At 42.8% G+C, this 27,866-nt stretch overlaps 1 protein-coding gene and 1 long non-coding RNA gene across 6 annotated transcripts; one reads left to right on the forward strand and one right to left on the reverse strand.

Moving 5' to 3' along the window:
* Positions 1–4,443: 4,443 nt before the first annotated feature.
* Positions 4,444–17,884, reverse strand: KAT7 (lysine acetyltransferase 7). Of its 2 annotated transcripts, XM_026071832.1 has the most exons (15): positions 17,596–17,884; positions 16,555–16,702; positions 15,075–15,251; positions 14,669–14,908; positions 14,021–14,103; positions 13,687–13,776; positions 12,721–12,819; positions 12,444–12,554; positions 11,662–11,853; positions 11,231–11,320; positions 10,118–10,258; positions 8,807–8,900; positions 7,969–8,115; positions 6,939–7,045; positions 4,444–6,245 (listed from the first exon to the last, which is right to left on the reverse strand). In XM_026071832.1, exons 1-15 carry the CDS (start codon positions 17,608–17,610, stop codon positions 6,144–6,146), a joined length of 1,836 nt encoding a protein of 611 aa, XP_025927617.1. In that variant the 5' UTR covers positions 17,611–17,884; the 3' UTR covers positions 4,444–6,143. The 2 variants fall into 2 exon arrangements, with proteins under 2 accessions (XP_025927617.1, XP_025927616.1); XM_026071831.1 differs by lacking the exon at positions 17,596–17,884 and having other exon boundaries at positions 16,555–16,932.
* Positions 17,885–17,900: 16 nt separating this feature from the next.
* LOC112969003 lies at positions 17,901–25,962 on the forward strand. Of its 4 annotated transcripts, none has more exons than XR_003254529.1 (4): positions 17,901–18,151; positions 18,653–18,765; positions 20,551–21,821; positions 22,886–25,962. It is a non-coding gene; the product is annotated as an uncharacterized LOC112969003 (long non-coding RNA). The 4 variants fall into 4 exon arrangements; XR_003254530.1 differs by having other exon boundaries at positions 23,001–25,962; XR_003254531.1 differs by having other exon boundaries at positions 24,832–25,962.
* Positions 25,963–27,866: the final 1,904 nt, after the last annotated feature.

A 27,866-nucleotide genomic window follows, 5' to 3' on the forward strand; every position in this document is an offset into this window, starting at 1 on the left:
GTTCTGGCTGTGTTTGTCTCAGGAAAAGCAGCAAAGAGCTCCCTAGAGTTTTTTTTTATATGAATAGAATTGGTCTCATGATCTCTCACCAACAAAATTCACAGTGGTGAGTTTCTGCTAGTTTAGTTGAATAATCCCTAGCAGAGCTGAAACCAACTGAGCTCCCTTTTGCACAAGCTGTGGAAACCAAGAGCTGTTTTACGGGCAATGTCCTTTCAGAGAAGGCTTGGGCTGATATGTAAAACCTCTTGGAACTTTCTGGTTGGGACAAATTGACTGGTAAGAGTTGGTGATGGTAGCTGACAGGCATACCAATCCCTTGCCCTCCTATGCAATCTCTTCCTATACTTGTTAGCATACCTGTTACTATGCTACAGGTTTATCTCAGTTATAAGGCCCAATTCAGACTCCTCATTAATCACCACCTAAAAACATTACCTATGGAAAAGCCTGATGCACTATCATCTACCCAGGCACCAAGGGAATCGAATACAAAGAAAATGAAAGCATCATCTCTTCACTCTGTTCAGCTGCCTTTTAACCACCCCCACGGAATTTAGCCATGCTAGAAGCATACTGTCTTTAAAGATATACAGCTCAGTTATCTACTGCTTTATATAAGCCCATATATTTAATCTTTTACTGATTAATTTATACAGATAATAGGTAATCCAGCTCCAGAAGCCTACCCTTTTTTACTTCCTACTAGTCACATATGATGCAGGATTATTGTCATTTGTGGATCTCGTGCCTATCTGTGCAAAGTAAGCGCAAATTCAGCAGTATTTTACCACTGTTTAGCACATGAATTAACTGACAATGGAGAAGGGAGTCAAGTCTTGGCCTTTTCCAGCTTAACAACTTTTAATTCAAAATTTTTCACTGTAGAAAGCTTGCAAGAGTCTTTGAGATCTATACACTTCCTGGGGATGTTTTCTTTTCCCTTTGTTTTCTCCCTTTTTGCTACACCTCTGCTGTCATGCCAGACTTGGGGCTGACTGTTTTCTTGTGGTGTGTGGGCAGGAGCCCAGGGGAGGGGGGGAAAGCAGACCTAATTACAGGGAATGATCTCAAAAATAGAGTTGCTTTTCCCCTTGTCTGTGAGCTGGTGAGAGAGGTAGGTGTTCTAGTTCTTTCCATAGTTTTGGAACAACAGGAGGGAGGAGTTACTGGCAGATGGACTGTTTTACACAGGTTTAAACTAAGCTCAGAGTTACACAGCAATCACAATAGAAACAACTGAAGTAATATTACATATTTAGCTTCCTTTCCTTCCTGCTTCCCTGTTGTCTCTTTTCCTCTAGTGTTCTTTATAGGAATATCAACCGTCTATTCCTTCCCTGCAGATCCTCAGTGTGGCCACAACATTACCACATCCTGCCCCAAACAATTACATCAAAAAGGAAAAGCCAGCAGAACTGGCAGTGCTCAGCTGGGGAAAAGGAACAGCAGGAACACACCAATTCCTGGAGACGCACACAGAAGATCTTCTTGGCGAAGAAACACAGGCACTGCAAAATTCACCAGTTTGCCTCATCATGGTGAACACTTATTGTACCAGCATTACAGGAGTCTGAAAAAAACTGTGAGAAGGAGGGGTCTTGTGGTCTGCCAAATGATACRGTCGGTAGAGACAATGAGAGAGGTGCAGATGTTTGAATCAAGTCAGTGATCTGGTTCAAAGTGGTCCCTACAAACACTGTACTAGCACAACTGAGGGCAGCACAACTAAACGGAGGGTTAGGACAAAGCAGCTGGCAGCGAGATCCCTGTGCCTGTTGCCTGTGTCTCAGTTCCTACATTAGTGTGCATTAAGAGCTAAGAATTCCTGTTGCTAAGAAATCTTTAGCTCCATGGAGAAACTTGGAGGTGTTCTGGGGGACACTGAAATACACAGGTTGAGCATTAACTAGATCAATTAACTTCTCTTCAGTTCAGCTTCCTAAAGCTGAAGCAATTATGAGTCCAGCTAAAGAGCAGAGGACATGTCCATGCTGTTTATCCATGTCCAGCTTGAATAATACTAATAAAAGTGCGTAGTGAAGCTTTAAGCCTGGAATAGCAGTGCATGATCCAACGCAGAGGTGTGGGTGAAGTCCTCTGGTAAGCAGGTGCCTGTGCTATACCCGTCCATAGTCTGAGCTGTTACACCTGCACCTTAGCATGGAGACTAAAATAGAAAGTGAAGTTGTTTTAACTGAGACATCTGGAAGGCTAAGGGATAGAAAGAGCAAAACAAACAAGGAAAAAGTTGTAGAGACTGCTGGAACAGTCAGAAAAATGGCTACAGGCTAGCCGGAGTTTAAGTAAAGGGGCAGAAGTCATGAAAAGTTCCCCGGGAAGCAAATTCATCAGGAAACAATACTGTTTTATTAGCATATACACTGCTACTACTGCATCTCTAAAGCTTTCAAAGAGTATTTCTCATATACTGACAACAGTGGAACATACTTAACAAAGATTTTTAAATTTTGGCTCTGCTGAAAAACACAAACCTTTTGGAAAAATATATATTTCTCTCAAACAGATACTGGCAAGTGTATTAGGTGACATCAGAAGCAAAGAAACTTGGGTGTTGGCCCACAGAAAAAAGGATGAATCTGATGTTAAAGCATCAGGATTGAGCACTGGAAGACCTTGCTTTCCCTCTAGTTCTTCAACAGGGTACTTTTCTGATTTTGGACATAAAATGTGAGGCTTTCAATAAAAGCCCATTCCTTATGAGGTTTTATATGCTCCTACTGTTCATCTTCACTGGCATTCAAAATCTTAATTGATTTGTATCACTTCCAGTTCCACAGCTAGTTCTGTTTTGTGGGACACTGATGTGAGGTGGTGTGGCACTCAGCAAATTTAGTTTTGCCTTGAATTTGAGTCTGTGCTAGGGTTTATTGGGTCTATCATAAGTTGCTGTCCAGCAAAGCATTCTGTGAGGTCATCAGTGTGCTTAAAATTATATACACGTTCTGTTCTTGTGTTTGGCCAAGGCTAAAGGCAAACGTCTTTTATGAATGAGAAAAGAGGAGGTCAAGAATGTATAAATCTATTAAACGATTTTCTGGGAGCACTGACTGCTTTTTGGTAAGCATCCTGATTTTTTAGGTGGGCTCCAAACTGCCCATACAGTATATAAGATCTGCAAGTTTGCAGTTGCTATGAATAAACTGTGAGTGAAACCATGAGCAGTTGTATGTCTCATCCTCTGGTTACCCAGAGATGCTTTTGGCTATCTGTATGACTCACTACTTAATTAGTGTCTGCATTACGAAAGCGCCTAGAGGTCTCAGTCAAGCGTGGGACCCCATCATGTTAAGAATCGTACCGATACAGTGAGACAGTCACTGCCTCAGAGGACCTCGCAATGTAAATAGGCTAAACAGAATAAGGACTGGAGTGAAACAAAAGCCTAGAGCTGGGAAGTGACGTGCTCACTGTCACACAGCATAGCAGAGTGGGGAATAAAACCTTTATCCTCTTGACTCTCTGTCCAGTTATCCATGAACTAAACCACACTGCATCCATCTGTACTTGCAATAAAAATAAAATAAAATAAAGGCAACTGGTTTTGTGCAAAAGTGCGCTCAAATAAGTAAAAGCAATGCTCCCAAATCAAACTCTAAGAACCATCTTGTCACTAGGGAAAACATGACAGCACTAGGAATAGCTGTGACGTGACTTGAGTAAACATCCATCATTGTTCAGGGAACTGGCTTTGTTTGGTTGTGATTAACAGCTGTTCCAGTATCTTAATCAGAACAAAGCTACTAAGACATTGTATCTCCTCAGTTAGTTCATGCTCTTCCTTCATAAGGTGAGTGTCTATGATCACTGACATGTCAGCCTTGCTCTGAACAGCATCCTTGCTCTTAACCGTACCCTGTCCTCTCTGCAGCTTAGAGCCCAAAGTCCAAAAACATCCTCCTCCTCCTCTTCCCTCCCACTTAATTATATAGAAAAGCAGGATCTCTGGAAAGAAATGGAGCAGACATGCTTAATTAACCAATTTAGATCAGAAATTGTACCAAAGCTACCCCAAATCCTTCCATAGTACAAGAAGCAAGGAGGTCTGGTCATGGAAGCACAAGAAAGAAAGGTTAAAAATCTAGGACCATCACTTTCAGAGTAATTCCTTCCTTCTTACAAGAACTTTGGGTTGACAGATGCTATCCCAGTTTTGCATGCCATGCTTAAGCTGCCAGTATCTGGTAACATCATATATATTCCTCATGGTGGCCTCCTGTGCATGATCAGTTCTAGAGTGAACACACAATACAGAGTATTTTCAAAACATCCAACCTAAAGGCTGCTACAGCCACAATCCTTATTATGCCGGACACAAAGACAGGTTCAAAATCAGTCCCTTGCAACACAGACAGGCAGCATCACTTAACTGGAGAGCCAGAATAGCATGTCTGACTGAAAAAATAACAGGAAGGCACAGACTTGAGCAGAGAACATGCTTTATTGAGAAGTAGATACAAGAATAGCACATTCTACCACATCATGGGAACAGGGTTTAGCTTCTGCACAAGAATGGCCTTCTTCCCTACTCCACAAGAGATCTACTTCATTGGATAGTTTCATGAGTATCTGTAGTTAGTACAGAAGCAAAGGGCATATGACGGCAAAATTCAGTAATGCCCACAAAGTACACATCATGTACTGATGATCTATTTTTTAGGGAGGCAGAGAAAGGCAGAGACAACCATCAGAAGGGCCATGGAGAACTTTTCCACATTAGGATGGGTCAGTGGTTAACAGGAAATGGCTCCTACCTACCAGTACACTGCAAGTGCTTCTTTTCAGACACCATTCAATGAGAAAGCATTGGAAGGTTTAAATGAAATCAGCACTATATGATGTTGCCATTATCTACTCCAAGATTGTCCCCCCTTTTCATCACACTGGAGCCATCTAGGAGACTTGTGGAACAAGGATAGTGGTTATATTTGAAAGCCATTGTATGATAGTTTCTTCTGGTGGTGCTGATGGGAGAGAGGAAGTAAAAGCTTTTTTTTGTTTTACAAAGACAAACAAGGATGCACTGTCAGAGAAGCAAACCATCCACAAGCTAACTGGAGCTGCCACTGATGCACAGAATGTACACTGTAGGCAATCCAACAACTGATGATATTTGCATTACAGAGTTTCTGTGGCTGTTTGGACAAGGCTAGCAAAAATGTGTCTGAAGTTAAGATTTATCTCTTCAGTATAGAGAAAAAATCCTCTCAAATAGAAAGAGACCTACAATTCAAGGAAGACTACTCTGAGAAAAACATTTAAAGTGAAATATACTGAACAGACTGTTTTTGTGTAAAGAAATCCAACTCCAACAGATAAACCAGAAAACCAATAACATATAACCAAAGAGGTCTCTCCAACAGGTGTAGTACGGTCCTAGCTCCAGGAGAGTATACCAAGAACAACTCTATGAAATACCTTAGACCATGATGTTCTCATACACTTAGCCTTGACTCCTCCAGGGTAACACTAACAATCACACCACTCAGGTACAAGATATGCAAGCTTCTGACTGTACAATATTAACTATGTGAAGACCTGCTATATTATATGGAAAACACTGCTCAAAGAGGTGGCAAGTTACCTTATTAAACTATTCGATACATGGAATGGAACAGTCCATCAGACAAGACTTGTCAAAAACGCTGAAGTCAGTGTAATTGCTGCTTGTTGGGAAACCAGACTTTCCCCAAACGAGCATTATTAGACCTTGTTCAAAAGCCACAGAAATTATCCGTTACTTAGAAGGCAAGGAGCCTGAAGGAAGAAACAACCAGATTATAGACACAACACAACCTCATTGGAATAAGAACATGAGGGTAAGACCAGTGACTGGACAGGTACAGTACCAGATATCAGAACTCCTTGGGCCAGCGCTGCTAGGAGCATCGTTTGGGTCCTATACAGATCCAATCCTTGCAACCTCATTGAGGCCGAAACATAAAGTTCCTCAGAACTAGCGTCTGTGGTGTGCACAAAAGATCTGGGCCAGAACAGTACCAAGGGGAACTGATCTTTCGGGAGGGTACTGTACCAGCCAATCACAACAGCAACAGATACAACAGAGATCCCTAGGGTACTTCCTACTGCTGGGGTTCACTGGCTTCAGGAGTGATAGGTAGTTAAGTTCCCTTAGGAGGGGTCCATTTCAAACAGCTGGGATCCATTATCTTATTGCTGTTGGATCTTTTTGCCTCTTTGGCTATCCATTCATCAATCAGATCCTGGGGAAAAGAGCATGAAAGGGCAGGTTAAAACAAGTGATCTATGATGAAGAATTATCCATGGTACAACACCAAACATCTAAGTCCATAAATCTAAAGTTGACTAGCCTGCTATCTGCTTAGCATGACAATAATAACATCTCTTCCACAGCGCTCTCTAGAAGCAGTTCCAAAAAGACAGTGATAAGGCTACTTTTAGCTACAAAGTCAAGTCTCAGGAATGGGGAAATGAAAGAGAGAAGCTGTCATAGATCTGGGTATTTACACACCACTTGCCTTATATCTAACGAGGATACAAGCAGGGCTTGCTCAGTATTCAATGAATTCGGTCCACTACTAGGTCATCCATTTGCCCAGTAAAGGGCAGGCATGATGAGGAGCACAGTAGGAATGTTGATCCATTGCTCCCCTACAAGCCGCTTACAATGAGCAATGTTATTCCACACACCAAAATAAGGAAGATCAATGCAGAGTATTTCTACAATACTGAGGAATCAGGCTGGATGCCCATATCATATTTCATCAGTTAGTGCATTTCACTTCAAAATTACAGTGCTCCCCCACTAGAATCAAACAGCTGGAAAGCCCAGCACAAGACAAAGGAAATACTGATTTTGGTAAGTTCTGGTACCTCAAATGTAACAGCTAAATATAAGGAAACAAAAGTGCAGAGAGAGCCATGAGAAATCTTACCTGTCTTTTTAGGACCAGATGTTTTCCCTTCCAGTACTTGAGCATCTGAAGTGCCTGCAACGTACTAACAATGTCGACAGGGTTTACTGCAGTCTCCTGGCTGATTTCTGCAAACCAATATCAGTTTATGTAAGGAGAGAAACAAGCCAGTCTACCACAAAAATCCTTTTAAATCACCCATACTTGTTAGTTTTTGACTACAAATTTTAGGCAACTCCCTTTGTAATCATATCCCCAAAATGCCTTGCAGATATTAAGGTGACACACACAGTATTGCTGTTGTTGCCTGACTTGCACCCTTAGACCATCCTGGTTATCTGTAGCACTGTTACATAACTTGCCTATGCTCATTTTCCTCTTAATGACGGATTGCAAACAGCTTGAAGAACCACAGGCTACGGCTTCAAGCCATGCTGAGCTGTACAGAAACAGCCCAACTCACTCTGAAACTGAAAGTCAGCCCAGGAGAAGCACTGGGGAAAAATCAGTTGAAATGGAACATTATAATGATTTAGCGATACTGCTTTTAGATCAAAGTTAATATGGTGTAATCCTCTGAAAGAAGACATAGCAGCTTCTTCAGAACTAGCTTAGTATCTCTATGAAATACTGCATACTCCTAGGTACCGTAAATGTAGAAAATGCTATTAGCAGAAATCTAAACAGTCTTAGTAATTTTCCAAAGTGTCTGAAAGCCTCTTGGTGTAGTCATTTATCTTCCTAAAGTTAACATTCTAATTTAGAGATGAAGTTCTTTTACAGAATCTTCTTTGAAAAAAAACCAGTACATACTTTCAAAGCTCAGCAAGCTGGCTTATCTTTAATAGTGGCAGGTTTGGAAAGAAGGGCAACACCCAGCTGTAAGAATATTCTGCTGAATCATGCTGGTACACAAACTCTTGTATTAATATGTTGTTTCTTCTAAAAACGAGCCAAGCATGACCTGCCTCATATTTGAGGAAAATGAGTAAGATGCACAGAAATGCTCCTTAACCAATTCACTACAAGCTTATTTAGCTTGAAGACATACCTTTTATAGAGATCTCTTTTCCTTGGAAATTATGCAGGTAACGAAGGAGAACTTCCTTCCAGTAACTACGGTAGCTGATGAGACCTAAATCAGACAGAGGCCGCTCTGGAGAGCCAACTTTTTCTTCTACCTTGGAAAGCAAATAGCCTGTAAAGGAAAGAAAATCTATTTATCTCTCCTAAACTAGTCTCTCCTGACTGTTACTCTCTTTAGCACATGCAGAAATCAGCTATAATCAAAACTGTTCAACAGCCAGAGATATGTTACATTTCTGGGTGAAATTGTACACATTGGACAGGAAATGTTTCCAAAATATCACTCTTCCATGCAGTCCTGCAAAAGGAGCTCAAATTTCTTTTTCTAATTAACTATTACCTGTCAGTTGGTGGACAGTTAAAATGCAGACTGAAAGTATTGCTGACTTTTACCAATATTGGTATTACCCAAGACACACTTGAAAAGAACTATGAGGGGTAAATGCAGGCATTTAATCTACATATCTTCTCTTCCTAACACATAACAGTACCTGCATATGAAGCACATAAAAGTCATTTACTTGCTTGGCTACTTCTGCATGAAAATACTGGCAATGAGTCCGTGATGAAGGGTCTCGCTGGCAGGCAGCAATGCATGTGCCTCTGCTAAACAGCTGTTTTAAAGTTCAGCGAGTTCTAGGTATTTACATACACACTTTTGGATAAAGTCCCTTCAAACAATTCAGCCGCGCAACTCTGATCCTCAAAACATCAGTATGAGAAAACTGAACTCCTTAAGACAGAGATTTTTGCCTCATTCCACAGCCATTATCAGTAGGTTTTGCTGCAGTTTTTATACTTACTGAAATCAATGAGCATTTTGCCATAACCTTGCCTCATATATTGAGGCATTGTCAGGATACAAGAAACATTGTAGTTGAGAAAAGAATTCTTCTCCTAAAAACAAGAACACAGAGAAGATAGCTTAACAGGTCTCGATTTGTACAAACAATGGGTGTATCATAATCCCGACAGACTGAACAAGCCTGTGCAACTGATATAATACAAGGTGAATGGAACAGCCATAGAAAAACCTGCCTAACAACTAACAAGTAACACGATCATCCTTCAGCTACCAACCTGGCTTAGTGTCTTACTTTACTAGCCATTAAATTGGGTGTCTGGCGCACAGTTTTAAGCCTAGGATGGCAGGCAATGGAGTTGTATCGGGGGAAAAGCCAGTAATACTTTATGGCAGTCCTGTAACTACCACCTCTGTCATCTAACAGGTTTACACGCAATAAAAAAAGCAACATAATACTAATATAATAAGCACAGAGCATATATTGAAGTGTTCAAACAAAGAAGAGACTCTTTCAGACACATCTGTCCTCAGCTCAATGCAGATTTTTCTTTAGAGCTTTTTTTTTTTTTTTTTTTTAAAGATATTTATTTGGTTTTGACTCAGGTAATTTAAGAAATATTTTCCTGTGCTTCATTTGGGAGATTATTCTCCTGCCTAAAGAATTTCACTGGCTGCAATATCTAAACTGATGACTGCATTGCATGACACCATCATGTCCAGAAGGCCAATCACTTTTATTGTATGTAAGTAAGGACAATCAGGAAATGGCATGAACAGGCAGTAGGGATTAAACAGTTTGGCTATTTATTAGGTAGGCAACATGACTGAGCAAACAGGGCACAGAACACAGACATGAGAACTGGCTTCTACCCTAAGCTTAGCCAGTAACTAACTTTGGGGATCTGGTCAAGACACGTGACTACTGTCTCAGCTTCTCCATCTAAGTATTTTTCTTCCTCCAAGTACTTTATGAAAAAAAAAAAATTGTGGTGACTAATACTTATTTTAAGCAATGTATTTTTATTTATCATTACTTTTGCCTACGTTTAAGACACCATTACATTTCCTAGTGACACTAGTTTATTCAAGCTGATTTGGTTTTTGCTAGTAATGAGGAAAGATGCTACAGCAAAGCACCTGCAACCCCTGCAGCAAACAATATGAACCACTCGTGCAGATCAGCTTTGAAGCTTTACCCTTCCTTAAGCACAACAAATCCTGAGACTGCAAAAATTCTGAAGGTATATTCTGTGTCCTAAATCTCATTCCAGTGAGGTAATAATAAGTATATATATATTTTTCAACTAACCTTGGAGAAATATCCTATCAGGTGACACCCAGTGTTGTCAGCTTCTGTCATGACATAGAAGAGGAAGGGTTCAACATCATAATACAGAGTTTTATGGTCCAAGAAAAGTTTTGCCAGCAGACACAGGTTTTGACAGTAGATCTAGAAGCAAAGAGAGAACAAGGTACACCTGTTTATTACAGTGGAACATCCCCAAAGTGGAAAAAAAACAAACACAGATGGGAAATCAGAAGAGAGTTCTGAACCATCTGAGAAATAACATACAGTCTTTCAGACAGAGCAGCTGGGTCAGAAAACAATTCCATTYATGATGAAGTTTGATAAGCCTATGTACCAAACAGAAGAATTCCCAAAGGTGGGAAATTAAGTTTGTGATATCAGTCTCTGAATGCCCGAAACATCATATACTCAGAGAAGGGGAACAGAAGGTTGAAAGAAAACAGGATCTCTGCTTGCTCGCACTGTATTTGTATTAATCCCATAATTCAAGGTCACCTGTACTGACTGRAAGAAGACTCCTCCCAACTTCTGACAGTGCAGAATTTAGCTGCTGAATTTATTTGTTTGTTCTTGCCTCTGAAGCCTTCAAGACCAAACACAACTAGAGGCAGAGCACAAGCATGGTGCACTACTACTACTGAGCACCTACTTTGCAGGTACAGTCTCATGTTCTGCCCTTAAATTCACGGTTAAGGAGATCACCTGCAATAATGTTGGGCTGCTTCAAACGGTAACCAAAGCTTGACTAGAGTATTTGCAGCTGAATGGTAGATGGGTAGCAGCAATCTACAGAGGCCATGCTTCAAATCTCCCCATTAACTTTCAGAGAGGGATCTGGATATGTAACTCCAAAAGCTACTAGTCCAGCATGATGGGAGAGATAACAGATGGAACTGCTGATGCACAACAGTGCTGGGAAATAACCACAAGGAAAATGCAGACAAAATTACTGCCAGAATTGCAAGAATGGACGGAACTGACTCTAGTAACCTTTCCAAAATTAGAGAGAGAAAGGGCCATTCGCATCCTGTTGCTCTACAGGCAAAGCAGTGCATAGCACGTTTGAAAGATGGAATCCGCATTCACGACTGGCCCACGACCACAGTTAGTTACCTTATTCTTTTTCCCATCGACTTCAAACACTGAAATGGAGCCTTTGCGGTAGATTTCATCACCTGGTGGATGTTTCCACACACATTTTGCCTACAAGACAAAAACAAAGTTAGGGTGACATTGCTGTTTTAAGGGCAGAAAAAGTCACAACAGCTTATAGCAGGAAACACTCACTTCTTAGCTATGATATCAAATTTAATTCCAGGTCCCATTTCCGTTCCTCCATATTCCACTGAGTGGAACAGACATCAAACTTGAATGTAATTAAATCTGTCTTCCTTTCAAAACTGCACAGAACATTCTCACTTCACATTTAAAAGAACAGACCTTAAAGTGGACAACTGACCTAACAATGGTAATAATATTGTAAAGCATCTCCATCCTCACATCAGTTTTTAAAGCTCAAGAATCAGATCTGCTCTAAGCCTTACCATATGTCTACGCAGTATTGTCTGGCTCTTCATATATTTGAGACAGAACTCGCACATGTAGAGACGTCCCAGCCGAGCATACTCCTCTGGGTAGGGAGAATGATACCAGGTATCCAACTCATAACGGCCAAAGGCAATTGTTTTAATCATATTGCTGCCTTCTGTGATCTGGCCCTGGAGCCGCAATTTTTCCTATGAATGAAAAAAGAAGTGAATGGTTAATTAAATAAAAGAGGATATGGATGTGGGGGTGGAAGGGCTCTAATTATTTCCCTTGAAGAAATCCTCCTCTTCAAGTCTTCTGGGTTCACCCATTAGTGTGACCAGATCTAACGACCAGTCCCACACACCTCTCCTCAGTCAAACTCAGACTGAGCCCTGTCCATCAGCAGTGGAGTTATTGAGCCTTCCTTTCATGTTTTGTATCTCAGCGCTTAGAAGCACACTAACACTGGGATCCTACTCTTTCTGTCATCAAAGCAATGTAACCACCTTGCCATTTCATGCTTCTTCCTTCATCTGCAGGGAAAGATACAGCCTCTCTCTCTGGCGTTGCAGAATTCATGACTGCAAATACTTAGCTCCACCCGTACTTTTGGCAAAGTCTCTGAATGACTGGCACTTCAGTGTTATCCCTAGCATAACTTTGCTGCCTTGACTGGGCTGTAGCTCCTCTTCTGAGAAACWCTGATTCTATCTGCACAAGTACCACAAAACCCAGAAAACATTCAGATCTCTGAACGAGACATGCTGTAAGATAAACTCTGAGTCAGAATTCTCACCAGGTCCTCAGAAGCTCGTGCTTGTGCTCTTCGGAAAAGCTCAAGGTCATACTCGCTGGTCAGGTTTTCAAGTAGAGGTTCCCTAGTATTGCCATAGGTTTGTCTGTGCTCCTGGAACAACAAAACATTAATTTTTGCAGCTATGCTGCTAGTAAGCTGTTGACTCTCAATGCTTTTTTGGCCCTGAATGTTGTAGGACGTCTGAGAAAGCCAAACTCCCACCTAATGGTCTAATTCCAGAGAGAAGGGAATGAAAAAATAAAATTGCTACTTTTACCATATATTTTTCTTTTTGCTCCTTGCTTAGTCCTGAGTTCCTTTTCTTCCTGAGCTCAGCTACTTTCTCCTTGTACCGCAGCTGTCTCTCTGTTGGTGCCTGAAAGAAACCAGAGGTGGAAACCTTTGGCAGACTTCACTTACTTCAAAGCTTTTTATTCACCTTCCAACCCCAGAGGACCTCTGTCATGGCTTCCACTTCATCAGATTTGTTGCTCATGAACCAAATCCTGTCAGTGAGGCATCACAGACATTTGGCATGCAACATCAACCCCTAGAACACCACAACAAAACACTTTTGTCCAAGTATTACATTAAGTACAATAGCTGCACATCCCAACAACTTATATTCTTTTTGTTTCAGAAACTGAGTTTTATAGATTTCAGTGCTGCTGAGAGAGCACTTCAGGTACAACGCAAGTATGTAAAATCGGAAATATTTCTTCCTTTCACAGCTCTTCTTTGCCACTGCACCTCAGTCTCACAAGACAGAACTGTACTCCTTCTCCACTGTTTAGTCATGTGGAAAAGCTCAGAGCTGATTCATGAAGTCATCCTGACTTGACTCCAAGGCTCATGAACCGAAAAATGTAATTCCTCTGGCTTTATTCTTTGGATTTAGGCAGAGAAATTGAGTTTTACAGTTCTGCAGAAATTCTCTTGTCATATCCATCAAAGCACACAGAAAAGATTATCCTGAGAAGAGCTCCAGCCTCCTTTGTAATATTACTGGAAAATGTCACCTCTGCACTCTCACTAGCCACTCCAGTCTCTCACTTAAGGATGCAATGCATTTCCCATGCTCATACATTGGAGACGACAAATGGGGAGTGCCAGGACTCAGCACAATAGCTTATCTGAGACATGAGGAAGGGAGATCAAGTTAAAGTACTTGTCACTGGAAACCACAAGCTGAGTTTTTCTACTTCTAATTGAGAAGCCACTCTATTACGTGCAGATTGCCTACCTGGTGTCTGGTGGCGTGCCTGTTGTTGTCATCCTGCCGATGGGCTAGCATCCTCTCCTCAATCTGTTTATCTCGGCTCTGCGCTCGCACCTGGAAGTCAAAACTCATCTGTCAATACCGCAGCAAACTGTATCAAAGCCTTCATCTTTTCCAGTTCTGTCTAGGTGAATCCTCTGAACTGTAATTCACAGATGATGCTACACCCCCATGCTGCTGTCTTACAGCTAAAGACATCAGTTGGAACATGGAGGCTCCACTTTCTGTTGACAAATGACATGTCGTGGCATTTTGTTTCATAAAAGCATAAGGAAGCCAAAACAGGAGACTCATTTACCTTGCACTCATCTGCTGAGAGATTATGATATAACGGGCATCCCGATATGGAGAAGTGTCGCTCATGTTTTCCAGTTAGGTGTCCTGCAAAGGATCAGAAAAAAAGCTTTTAAGATATGATAATAAAGAAGTTTAAAGAGGAGTCTAGATGGTCAGATACCACATATGAGCTTCTGAAGGGGTATGCTAAGTTTATTATCTGTATGATGGGATGAACACATTTCATGCTTCATGGCACATCTTTTAGAAAAAAGGAGTAAAATCCCTTTCACAAGAACTCCAAAGCTGCACTCCACACAAGCAGCCAAACATATTAGAGGACTGCATTAATTTGCTTCTGAATACCTGCTTCTGGTGGAGACCAGTACCTTAGCTGCAGAACTATGCATTTTCCTCCCAAACCTGTGCTAGTATTCTTAACCTGTTTTTCACTCCATCATCCTCCAAATACTTCTAGCCAAAAACATCTTGTGAAAGAGTATACCTAGAGATGTACTCCATCTCCCTTCTCTATACCCACTTCCCAGCCATGCTGCTGATCCTAATTAAATGCATACTGTCAGGATATATAAACACTCAACTAAGCAGGGCTTTGAATATTACAGCAGAAAGGCAAAAACCAACACATTAATCCTCCAGTTGAAATTACCTAAAGAGTTACAACCAGGAGTGGGACATTTCATGTTGAAATTGTAGCTCTCGTGGAAGCGGCGGCGCTTAGGGCGGTGAGACAGGTCACTTCCTGAATCCTTCATGGACATGTCCTTGGCAATGCTCTCATCATGCGATACATTTGGACTGGAGATATCAATATCGGACTCAGAGGAAGGGGCATTCCCAGTGGGGGTGCGAGGTGGAGACTCATCGTGATCTGCTGCATTTTTAGTGTCTGAATAAGGATCAAGACATTACATATGGAAGAAAGCTTTCAAAAAAATAAGTAAAGCAGCTCCTGAGTATCCTCAGGGTACTGTATTGTGCCCTCAGAGAATAAATTATATGCCCTTTCCAACAGCTTTTTGCAAACTCTCAAAGCCTCACTGCACCCCACATACCTCTGTCAGAAAAGTCAACCACTTGCTCAGTTTCTGACCCAGATGAGCGGGTCTGCCGGAGTGGGTATTTTTTGGGGGTCACAGGAGTGGGCTGCTGTTGGCTGCGAGTTACTCTCCTCGTAGAATAGACAGGCTCTTCTGCTCCAAATGATGGTGGATTACGAACTGGGCTGGAATCTAATTCAAAAGAGACACCATAATTACACCCACAAAAAACACTCTAAGTAACTTAACTCTAGTATGCTCTAAAGTCTGCGATATCAACATTTGATAGCTGGATATCAACAGACAGTTCTGTCCTCCTACAGCTCACAACTGCATGTTATCACAAGGATCTGCTCTGTTCTTCTGAGGTTAAATATTTGACACTATAGCCAATACCAAGGAATCTAAAACTAGATCAACTTTCTCTGGACTTTTTATTTAACTAGTAATTACAAAACAGCTGCCATCTGGAAACCTAAAGAACYATTAGTTTAAATAAGAACTATTAGTGTTTAGGTAATCCTTGGGAATATCAAGGCTGCTTCTGGTGTGGAACTATATTTGGAACCGGGTGTGTGGTTTGGGCATCCTATACTGCTTAGGAGACTATAAAACTGATTATCTTGCAGAAAAGTGATACTTTTACTCTCTAGGAAAATCACAGGCATCCCACGCACTGATCCAAATCACACTTTTTTGTTTTTTAAGACATAAATCATCAGATGATCAGACATGCATATTTCTTAACTGCAAGGAAATTTGCCACAAAACAGGTTCTTTGTCAAAGCGTATAAACAGAACATGGTAAAGAACTTAATATTCACTGTCATTTCCTCCTCTTGATGCCAGATGGCATTTGATTTCCTATTATTAACTACCAGCCAAGAAACAGCTAAACTAAAAATGACGAGGTAGAAAGATTCAACATCTCCTCTTACAATCCGGATGCCAAAGTAGATATATATAAAATAACTGACAATACGTTGATTACATTTACTGCAGAATAGCCTCAACAAGCCAGGAAAGTTTACCTTGCCTTGCAACACAGAAAACCCCAAACAAACAAACAAAGCAAACAAAACCAACTTTCACTCCCGAACACACTCTCTGTGCTGGTACCATGTAACTACTCTGGTACCTATGTAAATAACTAGATAGAAAGTAAAGTTTTAGAGTTCTCAAAAAAATAGTCAAAGCTGGCAGCAGAATCAAGGTTTTTATTTCCTCTTTCGTTTAATAGGTAGACAGCTTTACTTTTTAAGCAGAAGATACTGGATTCTTGACTTTCACCAGCAATTTAATCTTTAGATTATAACACCTCATTTCTGCAATACGCACTTACAAAGTTCGTTCTTTTCCTTGGTACCACAATACCCAAAGACAAAAAATAAAACAATTTTATTTAGGTATAAACTCAACACACGTTTAAGTTCTAAAGCTCAGGAAGACGGAGCACATCCAGCCACTTACGCGTTTAGGAAAATAAAGCATTTACCTTGAGAGCTCTGACTGAGCCTGGCTGAGGAACGGGTGACACGGGCAGACCGCCGGGAGGTGCCATCGCTCTCAGAACTGTCCGTATGTTCAGGATCAGTAGAGAAATCGGAGTCTTCTGTTCCGTCTGAACTACTGCCCGCGTTCCTCTGCAACACCACAGACCCGGGCATTAGCGCGGGAGCATACTGTATTTACACTACACTGAGAGAATGTTTGATTCCAGACAGATAATTTCAAGTTCGCAATGACATATCGTAACAATCAAGCGCCAGGTGTTTTATTCTGGACACAGTCTCCTCCGAGGCACCTCAGAGCAGCCGCGGGCGGGGCCGCCGCCCGCCTGAGGCGAGGGAGCGAGGGCACCTGCGAGGCCCCGCGCGCACCGTAGCGCGAGCGCGGCCCCCGCGCCGCTTTGTTTTGCGCCCAGCCGAGACGCGCCGGTCCCGGCCAATCGCAAGCCGCGTGGGAGGGGCCGAATGAGGGAGCCCGCCAATAGCACCTTGTAGAGGGAAGGGGCGTGGCCACCACGCGTGACTGACGGCGGCCGCCAGCCTATCCGAGGGAGCCTCGCTCCTACAGAAACATCGACCCGGGGGGAGGAGTGGGATGGGGGAAGGGAAAGAGAGAGAAACAAGGCACGCGCGGGGAGCTGACCGTTGGGGGCGTAGATGGGCAGGTCCGGCGGCCAATCAGCGACCAGCCCGGCGGGGAAGTAGAACCAATCCACGGCCAGCTCGCCAAATACCCGCCCAATCGGAAAAGCCGAGAGGCGGGACGCAATGCAGGCGGGGGGAGGGGAAAGGGCAACCGTTGGGGGCGATGAGTGATGAGCAATGGCGGCCAATCAGCGCCCAGCAGGCCCCCGCGGGAGCCACTCAGGGAGCAAGCGGGGCGGGCACTGGGGGGTGAAGGCCGCTATTTTCCCCCARATTTTGGGCCTGGGAGAGGCGGTTCGGGGGCACGGGGAAGGGGGGGAGGTAGTAGCCCGAGCTTGCCGCCCTCCCGCCGGGAGCCTCCGCGCTCCCCCGGCCTCACTCACCTTCCTGCGCGGCATCCTCGGYGGGGGCGGGGGCAGCGAGCCGGGTTGGTCCCCAGCGCCCCCGGCCCGCGAAGCGGCCGTCGCCGCCGTGTTAGCGCCGGCGGGCTCCGTGGTGACAGCCGTGTCTCCCCTTCTCCGGCACGTCTGTTGCGGCGGCGCCAGCCCGCTCCCTCTGCCGCCAGCAGTCCCTGTTCCCTGCTCGGTCCCTCACGCTTCCGCCGGGACACGGTCCACACCCCCGTCACGTGACCCGGAGCCAGCCTCACTCCAGCGGGGGCTGCCATCTTGGATTCGGACAGGTATCCTGGCGGCTCCGCTGACAGTGAAGCTGCGGGCGGCCATCTTGGGTCCGGGCTAGGGAATCTCCACAGGGGTGAGGCGGCGGCCATCTTGGGTCCGGGTGTGAAGCCAGTTGGCTTCCCCGCGACGCCCGGAGAGCGGCGCGGGTGTTTTCCCGAGGGAGCCATGTTGGATACGGGCAAGCCGAGCCCTCCCGCTGTGGCCATCTTGAGGCCTGGCAGAGACGCGCCGTCGGGTTCATGGGTGGAGGAAGGCGGTGAGTCCCCGTTGCTCTCGCGGCGGAGGCGGGCAGTGTGGAGGCCTTCCTGCGAGGGGGGTGCCGCTGCCGCCCCGCGTGGGGCCTGCTGGAAGGAGAGGCCTTTCCTGGGCCCTGCCTCCGCGCTGGGGGGGGGAGGCCCGAGCGGCCTCGCAGCGAGCCCCCCCTCTGCCCCGAGCTCCTTGACGGGCCTGCAGGCCAGCCTGGCCAAGTGATCTGCCGCTTTCTTAGCTGTGGTTAGGCCGACACCTGGTTAGACATAGCGTCTCAATAATGTTAAGGCAATAACGTTGCCTAAGAGCAGCAGCCGGCTGCTTTATATAAAGGACTTGGGGAAAAAATAAGGGTATTTAGTCAAACACATGACTTCCTTGCAACTGTGGTTATCTCTAAGGATTATGAAATTCTTAGGGCCTAATCCTGTAATCTTCGCGAGTGCAAGTCATCCTTAGTCATGCAAGTAATACTATTTCTTTCATTCCAAATTGTTACTGCTCCTAGGTGTATCAGCGTGTCCTTCCTGGGTAATGCTGAAAGGCAAAGTTACTGAAGAACTCGAAGTGGAATACCTCTGCTTTTTGCCCTGGTAGAGAGGAATGGGAAGCAGTAGTGTGGTATGTTATGTGGGGCTGCACGTATTAGTTGCAAATCAACATAGGCTTCATATAAAAATTGCACACATGAAACAGGGAAACTAGGAATGGGGGAATAGCTCACTAATAAGTCTGGTTATTTTAATGGACCAATTGTGTTTTCTTCTGCAACCACCTCATTAATAGATTTGCATTGGCTTTTTGCTTTTTCCTAGGCTACACCTGCCTGTTATGGCATAATTATGACTCTGGTCTTAAAGGGAAAAACAGATTTGTTAAGAAAACTAGTGTGCTTTTCTCCTCTTCCTATTACCTTGTTTTTTCTCCTGCACAGTTGAAACCCCATTCCCAATTTACAAAGAACTCCATGCACATCAGCATAGCTAGAGTGCAGGACTGAGTTCTTAGAACGAGGTGTGAAGGAGGGATTCTTGCTTTGGGGGGGAGGAGCTAGAATAAGATTGCAGAATTTTCTTGCCTTACAAGAAAAATAGCATTTAAGATAGCCTGGGATTTGATGGAATTTCAAATTGCAGTTGAGACAGAGTCTTATGCTAGGCTAATGAACATTATATTTTCAAGTTATTAGATTGCCTTGAAACTTTTAGTTTATGATTAATTTGGGATAACATTCTGCAGAAAAAAAATGAGCTAAAGCTATAGCTCTAAAGGGCAGTAGAAATGGGAACAGAGAAGAGCAGTGCACTACTTAGTGGAAGGAAAACGGAGGAGTTAGTCTGAACRCTTTATAACTGCTCATCTATCATATTTTCTGTGAGACAAAGCTCAGGCTTCACAAGAGAGTGAATGTTTCTAGTGTTGCAAACTGATGGAGGACTCTAAAGGAAATGTTGTGGGGCAGTCAGGAGCAATGAAAAAGACTTAAAAGGACTTATAGATTCTACTTAATGCAAGAAGAGATAAAAGATGAAGGTGTGATTTATCTGTGGTACAAAAACTGATAATTAGCTTAAAAGCTGATTGTAACATGGATATCTGCAAAGTCCAAATGTGTTAAATTCCCTTGCACATTTGCACAGATGAAAAGGAGTAAAGACTATAATGACCATATAAAAWGCTGCACACTACCACATCCCGTTGCAGTATTTGCCTATCAGTGATAGCTGAAGGATTTCTCTTTTAAAACTACACACCATATGAAAGCTGTAGCTCTTAGTTGTATCAGATACACAAATAAAATATTAATTAGAACTCCCAGGTGGTAATGAAACTCATGTTTGAAATAAATTATGTTTATGTTATTGCACATTAGCAGATTTATCACCACCAGCAGGATGTTATTGGAAAAACAAAGCAGGCAAACTGAAGTGGGTGGTGTTCAGTAACTTTCCTAGAGGTGGCAATACTTGAATAGAAGCCAGTTCCCCATGTTCTCTGAATGACTCCTAGCATTTAAACTGGTAATACAAACTCTAAATCCTCTGTGCCATTTGTATACTGAATGGACATAGCTGAGGGGGAGGAGGGAAAACTAAAACACACTACAGTACCTAGTGGGTGTATATGGAAGTGGGTAATGAGATGGGAAGATTGCCCGTGTTGGCTGAGCTCCCTCACGCTCTCAGGAAGAGCAAAGGGTCAGATCATGTTATAACCACTGCAGAGCTTGCAAGAACTCTTCTGTATGTATATACATATGAGTAGTACTAACTGTAGGGGTATAAAGTCTCGGGTGCTTGTTAGAGAAGTCATTGCTATTGCATTTCAGTTCAAAATCCAGCCCCAAATTAGGAAACTTCTGGCAAAAATTAAAGTTTGTTTCTCTTCCTGAATTTGTATGTGCAGGATAAGTACAGCCCTTGGTCATGTCCCAGTCATTGGTATTGTGGAAGTTTCATCGCTGGCATTTGTTGGAGCCTAAATTGTAGGTCTGTTCTGCGGCAAAACGTGAATGGATGTGAAACTTGAGAGGCCACATGCTTACAGGAGCCTTCTGCCTTGAGTTCGCCACTAGATGTCAGTGCATGAAACCACTTCTTCACCATGAGCAAGCCAGTGAAGTCGGGAGTCAGCCTGGAAACAGACCAAGTGGATTCCTCGGGGTGCAAAACTAACAGAACTCCTACCTACAAGGATCTCCGCTGGGGGTAAATTCCCCTAATAGGTTCCTGAGACAGACTTGCAGTCTCTTAACTGTGTCAGAATTTTCCAAGTAGGACCTCAAATGAGGAATTTCCTGATGTCACGTCAGAAGAAGGTTTAGCAAGTGCTTGATGACTTAAATTTTAGTGATTTTCTTTTCTTTTTCTTTTCCTTTGAATTTTTAAATATTAGGTTCCTGAAAGCACATCAGTGGTAAATTCCCATGGATATCAGCTGCGTGAGCTACCTGAAATCTCTCGGCTCTGACAGTCTCTCCAAATCCCATGAAATCTCCCTAGGCCTTTGGTCTAAATGAAAGTCACCGGAACTTAGGCTTATGTTACATTTGCTATCCTAATTAAAAATATATATAAATATCTTCCTGCATCTTAGGAAATATGGCCAAAGAACAGGGAATTTCCACCAGAAAAACCATCTCCATAAAGAGACAGAGGCACCAGTGGGTAGAAATTAAGTTAAAACTTTGATCTTCTTCCTTGGTACCCACTTGTTTTGGAGGCGTGGTGCTGAGTGATCTGCCTGTCTTGATTTAGCTGTTACTCATGTTGGTGATAATATAAAGTAGGCTTATACAGGAATTGTTATGAAGCAGGATGAATGCTTGTAGAGTACTTCAGGATTTTTCATTGCTAAACACTTCAGAAAAGTTAGTGTTTGCTTTGATAGTTGCTTTGTTTGTTACTACTTATGATACGTTCCTACAGGGTTATTTACCTGCTTAAGCATGTTCAGGTGAAGTGGGAGAAATGCTATCTAATGAAAATCTACCATAAATGCTGAAATGCTGTACTTCAACAAATCTTACTTATTTTTAGGTGTCATCAGTCCAGCCCTGTGGACTAGAGTTAAAGAAAGGCTAGCTTAATGATTGAGYGCTGCAAATATCCAGAGCATCGCTATATAGATGTGAGGATCCAGGACTGTTGTTTTTCCTACTTTCACATCTTCTGAGGGTGAGTAGAGGTGCCTTCTACTCACTTTGAGTTCCATCTTAATGTTTTAAAATGTCTATTTTCTAGGTATGGTAGGTCTGGGCAATGGAGCAGCACCGCAGAAGCTCTTGGCCCAAGCATGTAAAGCTTGAGGAATTCCTGGTCCCAGTTTGATGCATCTTAAAGGCCTATATTGATGTGGGTCACTGTCTCTCACAAATGCACTTTTGCTRTAGAATAACTGAGATCTAGCTGCTGTCTGCTGGATGTACTTTTGGACCAGGCCCTGAGCAACCTGATCTAAGCTGGCACTGCTTTGAGTGGGGGTTGGAACCTAAATTACTCTGTCACCTAGCTCAAAGCTTGAACTKGATTCTTGATTGAATTAAAATACAAACAAGCTAAATGCCAATATGTATGTGCAAATGGTAGAAGTTTTGAGACACGGAATCTAAATGTGGTGGAAGATCTGCTGCTGAAGCTGGACTAGACTTGGCCCTATATACTCTTGAGCCCTGACTTCTGTTTACAGCTGCAGAGGCCAGCTCTCAAGTGGGCCTTGCTACATTTCAGAAGCAAACCCTAGAGGAACAAATATATTTCATCCAGACAACAGTAGTGATGAAGCTAGTCTAGGCTGTTGGATTTATTTGCAGATAGGCATAGTATTTTTTGACTTAAACATGAATTAAAATATACATCAGCTGGTGCACATCAGGAGGACTTCAGTTTTGAGAGGGTGTGTTTGCAGACAGTTCAGCAAATCGCTGACTAGACAACCCTTTCTTCTTCCATGCGCTAGTCTCCCATAAAGCACACGAGAACTGGATCCCATGTGGGAAGCTCATGTTTTATCTGTTTTGGGATGGGGGGGTTTTTTTGGTTTTGTGTTTTAGCTTGAAGCTGGCTTAGATTTGGGTGGATACTGACTTGAAGTATAAATAAGCTATGAAAACCCCTGTATGAAGAGTCCTGGGTATGTGCCGTGCATTGAGCTGAAGGTCTTGCAGAACCCAACTAGCCATAGATGGATAGGAGTATTTCAGTGAATTTCAATAAATCCTTACACTCRCTCTTTCCTCTAGGGCTCCTGCATGCAGACATCTGAGTACAGCCAGTGTTTTCTGGCATCAGGAGCAAGGTCAAGCCAGCTTGGCCTACATCAGTGTTTTTTTTTCTTTGTTGTTTTTAATTTTACAGAAAAAGAATCCAGTCTGAGTTTTCCTGAAAGCAGTTTTTCCACTTAGTTACAGCTGAATATAGCCGTACTTCCTGGTTCTCTCTCTCCCACTGGGTCTCATGGTATAATCTAATTTATTAAATAGCTGCAATAAGTGTGTTGTGCCCCAGCAGGACTAAAGTGTCTTGATAGGTCAGACTTTTATGCCATCTTTGTCCTGATCCTGCCAAAATTGTTTTTTTGGGGGGGATTCTCTTGTCTGCTTTTAGACTTGTGATCTGCTCCTTTAATACATTCCTTCCAGTCTAGGCAGTGCTCTCCAACTGCCTGGCACTGATGTTAATGTCTTGCTTTCTAATCAATCAAGTCCATTGCATGCTTCCTTAAAGGAAAACTCTGCTCATGTTGTTCAGCCCAATGACACAGGCTTTCACAGGTGTAAGAAGCATTTGACACCAAGGATGACACTGATGTGGGAAGTGAAGGTGACACTCTAATCCCTTTTGGCATTTCTGAGCCTATCCTGTGGGCAGTTTTTTCCATAAAACTGACTGTGGTAACGTGGGCAACGAGCAGCAGAGACTTTGTAGCTCAGTTTCCAGCTGCCATGAAGAATATCTTGATTGTAGTAAGAACTTTGGGGATATTAAGAACAGGTTATATTTGGGTATAGTGGGGACAGAATTTGGCTTTGATTTGATTAAAGTGTGGTCCCAAGTCACCATGTCCTGTGCCTCAGGCAGTTACTTACAGTAGTGTAGGTAGAGGGATACACATTTAGGATGTGCCTAATGTTTAGGGCCAAAATGAAAATAAGAGGCAGGTGGCAAGCAATTAGAGAAACCAAGAGTCACCTCAAACTGAAGTGTGCCATATGGCTCAGCCAGATGTTAAGAAACCAAGAAGCCTTGAGACAAGGAGCTAGACAGGATTGCGATAAGACAAGAGGGAAGCAGGAGTTAAGTAGAAGTAGGAACTAGGCAACAAAATTTTGGAGAATAACTAACTACCACCAGATTGGTATATTGAGCAACACAGTTGCTGGGATGGTCTGACTTACTCCAATATCAAACATACCATCAATTTGGCTGCTTCTCTGTTTAGTCAGGTTTATCCCTTCCTTAGTTTCCTAGGAGACTGACTGCTACCAGATTACCTCTGTGCTTGGTTTCTGGCCTTAAAGACTGTAGGAGGAAAGAAAAAAAAAAAAAGGCTGAATGCAAATTGCCAATCCAAAATGGATGGAGAATGGCAGTCTATCTGGAAGAAATGTATTATGAGATGGGATCAGCAACTTCTATGCCAGTTTGTATTGGGGAAGATGATCCCTGTCCTTCATACCTCTAGTTAGAAAAAACATGTCTGTCTTGGGGACACTTGTCAAGTAAGTACAGACGGGGTGAGCAGTGTTAAGTGCTCTCCAGGGGGCTTGTGTCCTGTTAGAAGTGCACTGCAGCGAAATGGCTATTCCTAGGATAAAGTTTGTGCCAGCTGGAACTGCTGATTTCCTTTAATACTCCTGTTTTCATAATTTATTCATGGCAAAAAACTGTTCTTTCCCATATGAACTTCTGGCTAGTATAGGTCTGAGGTGAGCCAAGTAGGTTATTTTTTTTTAATGTCTGCATTTTTTCCTAATTACACTGTGCCAGTTACCACACAGTTTTCTTTACCTATGCTTCATAATTCATGGATTCCATGTTCTGGAAAAGCTCGGCAGCCTTTCTAAGAGAGATTGTTTTGGGACTGCCTTGTATCTGTGAGGGAACCGTATTCTTGTGCCAAATACAGCCCTTTACATAAACACTATTTTTCTATATCACTTTTCTAACACTTTCTAATCTAATTCAGTTGCAGGAAGTAGAAAGGTAGYGTTGTGTGACTGAGCAGCCATACTTTGCCAGACAGCAGCTGGTGGGTGAACTAGAGCTCTAACTGCTGAGACGCTTCTGTGCCAGCTGAGAATCCATGGCTTTTCCTCTCCCAAGCATGTAAAGCTTCCCCTGCTGTTCTTTAATGCATATTCTCTTGAGCAAGCTGTCATTCCTTAATAATTAAAACTAATGATCATTTTATTCAGGAAATTGTATTAAGTTTCTGGTGTAGTTCGGTATTAAGTGCTGGCTCTTAAATCTGTATGGTTAGGTATGGGAAGAGAAGCAAGGTCACTTCTTCAGGGCAAGATAAGTGGGATAAACCAGCATAGATCGAGCTGTGCTGTGTCCTGCTGCAGGCAACCTTTGTGGGCCCCTTTGAACAGTCGCGTGCCAGCTCCTGCAGAGGTGCATGGCCTGCTACAAAGCCAGGGATGGCTGTGAACACCACCAATACTAATGGTGCTATAAAAGCAAATTGGAAACAGTGTGCCCAAGCTTCAGCAAGCATATGATGAAAGGTCCCAAACGAGCTAATAAACTTCATCCCTGCTGCCTCCACTTTCCAGAAGATGCAGGATCACAGCAGTGGGATGATCAGACAGCTGTTGCAGTGGGTGGAAGAAACCTAAGCAGCAGCAGAGGATGTCAGAGGTGTCAGACACATTTTGTTATAGCTCTGCCTGCACTAGACAGCACTGCTCAGAGTATTTATTTAAATGAAGACTGTTCTCATACTTCTGAATCCCTCTCTGTTTTGTATTGATTTCTTGGTACTTGACTGACTTCCTCTCCTTGGTCTTATTTTGTATTCCTTTACATGCTCTGTTACAGTGTTGGCAGGGCTGGACATCAGTGATTACTTTCAAGAGCACTCTTCCTTTCTGGTGTATTGATGATTCATACTCTTAGGACAGGCTTCCTGCCTTTCCATGACTTAGTGGAAAAGATCTGTTTAATAATGTCTCCTTAAATTTAACAGGACTCTACTCTGTTCCCCAAACTCCCACTGTATTCACTGTGAGCATGATCAGACTGTGAAATAGCTTGGCTGGTCTGGTGAATAATCTGTTGGTCTCTTTTAATAAATAAACTGCAGTTTTATTTATCTTACTCTTCTATAGAGCTTTTCATCTCAAAACATTTGAGTGCAGAAACTGTCCAGTAGTAAAATGCAGCCATCTCTCATGGGGATAGAGTGGGAGGCAGACAGGCAGGCATTTTACTCCACAGTTTAGAGTGAGAGGAATTTTCCTCAAGGACAATGAGGGAATGCTTAGCTTGTATGCTAAATGACCCTTTGATCTTCCACATTCACGCTCAGCTGATCAGGACTTTAAATCTAAGCTCTGTCTCCCTCCTACCCATAGCAAACAGCAAGAAATATAATCTCATTTAGGACTTGAGCAATGGACCAGAATGGTAGGACTGCAGTGAGATTGTTCATTCTTACATGTTTCCTGTTTATCTGCAACTTCCTCAAGTGAAGGTGACACAAAGCTAAAGAATGGCAAGTAGCAGTTCTGGGGCATGTAATAGGGTGAATGGGAAAGGGAGGGCCATTTTATAAAAATATGCTCCTATATACTTATAAATACTGAGAAACTGGACAGTGCTGTGCTGCATTAAAAGGCTGCTTTCTGGAGCATGCTGAATAGGTCAGTACACAGCCATAGGACGTATTTGATAATTCTGAAGCTTTGTAGTGTTTGCTAATCATGATGAAATGACCGGCCTCTGGGGCTCTGAAAACTGAGAATAGTTAACTGGTGGCGTGGTAGGTCAGCTCTCCTTCCCTGTGCAAGGAGAGAAGGCTACAGAAACTGCTATGGCAGAAGCAATGGAAACAAGCAGACACTATGATAAGAAGTTGGATCCTTGACCTGTAGCCCTTGAGTAGTTGTAAAAGCTTGTGTTACTTCTGCTACTATGCAGCACATCATTAGGAACCTCAATTATGGGGAGATGACTGCCTTGCGTAGGCAAGAGTGTAGCCTCCAGGAATGTAAAAACTTCAATTTTATAACGCTTGCTCTGTGGTGCCCCTTTGTTGGGGAAGATATAGAAAGGCCTGTTCTTGTTGCAAATGCAACAAACTTGGCTGGCTGATAATGTGCAACCCCATCTGAGCTGAAATAGCTGTAACCCACTTGATAGGTAACAGCTGGTGCTTTCTTGCTTCTTCATAATAAAGAAAAACGTGGGTTTTTAAACTTGAGAGAAGCATTGAATGAGAGCAAAATATGGGCCTATTACTGAGTGGTGCTTAGCAATATCGTGCTGAACCACTTTAATTTTTTCAGTGTTCTTTGCTGTATTTATAGCATGAGATATGGTCAGAACAATCAGACACAGCTGTGTGACCTCCCTTATGTTAAAACAAAATGGCACAGAGGAGTGAGTATTTTTAGTTTGTTCCAGCTGTAGGTATTGGGTTCAAATGGCAGTGTCTTAAAAAGACAGTGTGGCAAAGAAACTGAAAGGTGAATTTGAATTTCTAGGTTGGAAGGACTGACACTGCAGGCTTCCTAGAAAAGTCAAGCTACCAGTCCATCAATGAAGAATACAGTCACAACTCTTCTATTTTGCAATCATAATTCTATTTTACGTTGCTTTTTTAATGTTCTTTTGAATATGTGCACTTTGGTTGTCCTGTCCCTTCCTCTTTCTTGCGTTTAATTTCCTGTTCCTTTACTAATAGCTGCAATGGACTTTGAGAAGGAAATATTTTCAGGAAGAGTGACTTTGATTTGAAGAAAGGTCTATATGCAGAATGGCAGCAAGATTTTAAAGATCCCCTGGGTATGTTTTTACCTTGTTTCTGTGGTGGGAGCTGGGATAGGAAGAAGTCGGGAGAACAGATGCTTGAGGACTCTTGTTATTCTTGTAACTTAATTTTAGGCTGAGAAATGGGGTGAACTGAGAAGTACTTGAACTTTTGAGTGAATGCTGTTAGCCTCTGGAAATGCCCCCTACTTCTATTCTGGAATATTTTCCTGGAATATTCAGACT

The sequence above is a fragment of the Apteryx rowi genome, unplaced genomic scaffold (assembly GCF_003343035.1).
Source record: "Apteryx rowi isolate R43461 unplaced genomic scaffold, aptRow1 scaffold_331, whole genome shotgun sequence".
Taxonomy (NCBI): Eukaryota; Metazoa; Chordata; class Aves; order Apterygiformes; family Apterygidae; genus Apteryx; species Apteryx rowi.